Raw genomic sequence first — 3,245 nt, 5'->3', positions numbered from 1 at the left:
TCCCTCCCCATAAATTGTGCCCAGCAGCTCTGTTAATGACGCAACCAACAGAACCAGCCCCCAGGACCGGCCCCACGTGAGATAAGGAAATTTGACCAGATTCACTAAACTCAATCATTTCTGCTCAAAAGAAACAGAAAAACAGATTCAGAATACCATTCCATTTGAAGGAGCCTCCCAGAAGAGATCGGAACTTTCAGGGAAAGCCCTCTCCCTTCCTCCTTAAGATTTGTGGGGCGGGGAGGACAAATCCACTGCGGATTGTGAAAAAGTATTCCTCTTCCAAGCAAAAGTCCTCTGAACGCTGCCCAATTGTTTAGCACAGAAAATAAAGGGGCAGAAGGCCGACTTGATTGCTGTCTCAATCTATATGGGTCCTGACACTTTGACCTCATTGTTAATTTTAAAATAATAAAAATTTGGCCCAACACAAGGAAGGAAGTCATTGTTGATTCGAATGTGTGCCTGAAACATGGGAACACGGCATGAAGTAGATGGGTGCTTCACAGGGCAGGTGGACAGGATCCAAGCCCAGGACAGAAGGCTGGGCTAGATGGGCTCCAGTGTCCAGCAAACCCCTGTGATTTGTGGTTTTAATTGGGTGATGCTGACATTAGAGAATGGAGCTCTGCAAGAAAAAGGAAATTCCCATAGGTGGGTGCCCGTGGCAGGTTCTCTGCAGCCAGGGAAGAGGGCAGGAAACAAAAATGAGATGGTATCCATTCATCTGCTGCCTTTCCCTCCTTCTGCTCACTCCTGCCTCTGGTCTTTTGATAGGAATGTCCCCAGCTCTGTGACTCTCACATAATTCATTATATGCTCATCATCATTCCAGTCTGATGTCCATCTTCACTGATTCAGGGAGGCTTCCAGGGATCACCTGTCCTCATTGTTGTGTTCTATTTGCATGATAGAACTTTCTGGTCTCTTAACACCAGTCTTCATTTGTTTGCATATTTATTGTGTCATCCCCCATAGATCACTGGCTCCCTTGGAGCACAGACTTTGAGCCCAAATTTTTGGGACCATTCCTGTCATGCAGAAACATCCTAAGTGAATAAAGGAAGAAATGAATGAATGAAGGTTTCTGCAATTTTGCCAGGGCTTTAACACCACAGCAAAGTATTCCCTGCAGGCCACCAACAGCCTGGACTAAGAATCTGATGTGATTATTTGCAAACTGACTAAAGCTATGGTAGAGAAGCCCAGGAAGAAAGACAAGAAAAGGATGCTAGAAATAATATGGTGCTACTGAAAACCTGACAATCTAGAAAAAACAAATATCCAAAGTGTCACCTCCTAACCTAACATGAATTCCTTGCTTAGGATCTGTAGATACACGTGAATTTATGGATATAATTAACCGTCAAAGCAAATAATCTCATTACTTATTTGAAATGCAAGAATGCAGCTTTTTAAATACTCTTCCCAATTACTTAACTGTCCAGCTGTTTAGGCGGTCTTAATGATTCATACTGACAAGGAGGTAGAGAAAGATACACAGAATGCAAGAAAAGCACTGCAGAACCATCGACACAAGACAATACCACATTATCACAGGCGCCTTCTCTGTGCACAGCCCTCCCTTAATAGAACAGCAGTGACACCCAGTGGCCACTTGTTTCATCAGGCAGTGGTCATCAAAAATAGTTGAGCCCAAACCCAAAAAGTATCATAAAACTGAATTTGAAAGGGACCCCAAAAGTTAGCTAATCTGACCCTGGTCTTAAAACATTCCCAGGTAGCTACTCCAATTACTCCAGCCACTGTTTCTTTCCCCAGTTACTCGTTTCAATAACTAAAGATTTTAAACTAAAAATCTTCATTGTTTCTCTACAAGGCATCATGCGAGGTAGGGAAGAGACAATTTCAGCATTGCCCCCTGCTTTCCTTGGCTCTCGCATGTTTAATAAGCTGAATTCGACATTTTTTCCTTGAAGATAAATACTAAGTGCCTTATTATAAGTAACTTAGTGACATTGTCATTTGAATTTTGGTTTCCCAGCTTCTGATCTCTTTTTAATTTAGATTAATTCTTCATTAGTCTACCCGTCAAGCTTGCAATAAGCCCCAATTAACCAGAACTGACATGAAATTAAATGTGTGTTGGGGCCCAGTTGATGGTTAATTGCAATGTTCACTTATGAATCAGCTCCACGGTTACTACTTCTGGAAGGTTCTCTGTACAGGAAGGTAAAACCCCAACTAGAAGTGCTGAAAGCTGTCTCAGAAAATCTCCTGCTAAGGATCCAGGTGATATCTGCTGTGGACAACATGAAATGTCCCTGTTCCCCTTTTCCACAGATAAACCATACGCCATGTAGCCCAGATGTTACTTATTCCTTGGTTTGTTGCAATAGCTCTTTGATTGTTTTATCACATTTTTCAGCTTGGAGATGACACTGCCTGCCATTGCTCATTTGCTTTCACAGCGATTCACTACGGTAGCACACAGCCAGACTGCGCCCAGTCACTCTCCACTCAGAGGAAGTCATAGTCGATTCTTAGATATTTTTAGCTGTTTTTGGTTTGGGGTATTTTAAGAATTTTGCAACACCTGCTGAACCAAGCAGAGACTCTTCCCAGGTGTCTTGCGTCAGGGCTGGGAATCAACTGAATAAATAATCACCAACTTTGTTCTAACTCCAAATAAAGAAAATATTATGGAATTAAAAACCCTAAGATTTTGGCATGGGACAATGACACCCTTTGGTTCCTTGCTTGTTCTTTTGTCTCCTTTCTGCCTCCAATTATATCATTCGTGCAGCAACCCACTCCACTAGCCAAAGGAGAGGAAGGGAAGAAGGAAGAAAGGACAACACAGTGTCAGTAACTTCAGGCTAAGGCTCCTCCGATGAGCAAAACAGACAGACAAGAAGCAGCACCACACCTTGGAGTGGGAAATATTTGCTTCTAGAATGCTATGGATAGTCTCATTTGAGATGTGGATGGAAGAGCGAAGCTCCTCAGTCAACTTGGTGATATTCTTCATCAAATCTTTTATTTTCACATCTGCAAAGTAAGGAAAATAAGAAATTTGTATAATAAAGGCTGAGGAGATTATTGACTGCAAAAACAAAATTTGATATTACAACCTGGCTAGGATAGTTTCTTTCATGCCATTCAACCCATAAATCACTAAATAAAGTCATACCTTACTCCCCCAAGAATAACTTAAATAATTTGTATAACAATAAACCAAAATGTCAGGTTCTGTGGTATTTTCTGGTTACTGGTCTACTCTC

The 3,245-nt window shown here is 41.8% G+C and overlaps 1 protein-coding gene across 1 annotated transcript in view; it reads right to left on the bottom strand.

Moving 5' to 3' along the window:
• Positions 1–3,245, bottom strand: part of ABCA13 (ATP-binding cassette, sub-family A (ABC1), member 13) — a gene marked incomplete at its 3' end in the record, with an annotated part of 190,275 nt that overhangs the window by 61,694 nt on the left and 125,336 nt on the right. The window contains exon 23 of the mRNA XM_011996501.1: positions 2,891–3,067. Within this exon, the coding sequence (XP_011851891.1) occupies positions 2,891–3,067 (177 nt within the window). The remainder of the gene's footprint in view (positions 1–2,890; positions 3,068–3,245) is intronic.

The sequence above is a fragment of the Mandrillus leucophaeus genome, unplaced genomic scaffold (assembly GCF_000951045.1).
Source record: "Mandrillus leucophaeus isolate KB7577 unplaced genomic scaffold, Mleu.le_1.0 Scaffold517, whole genome shotgun sequence".
NCBI lineage: Eukaryota > Metazoa > Chordata > Mammalia > Primates > Cercopithecidae > Mandrillus > Mandrillus leucophaeus.
The sequence above is the reverse complement of the archived record's forward strand: the minus strand, read 5'-3'. Positions and strand labels throughout refer to the sequence as shown.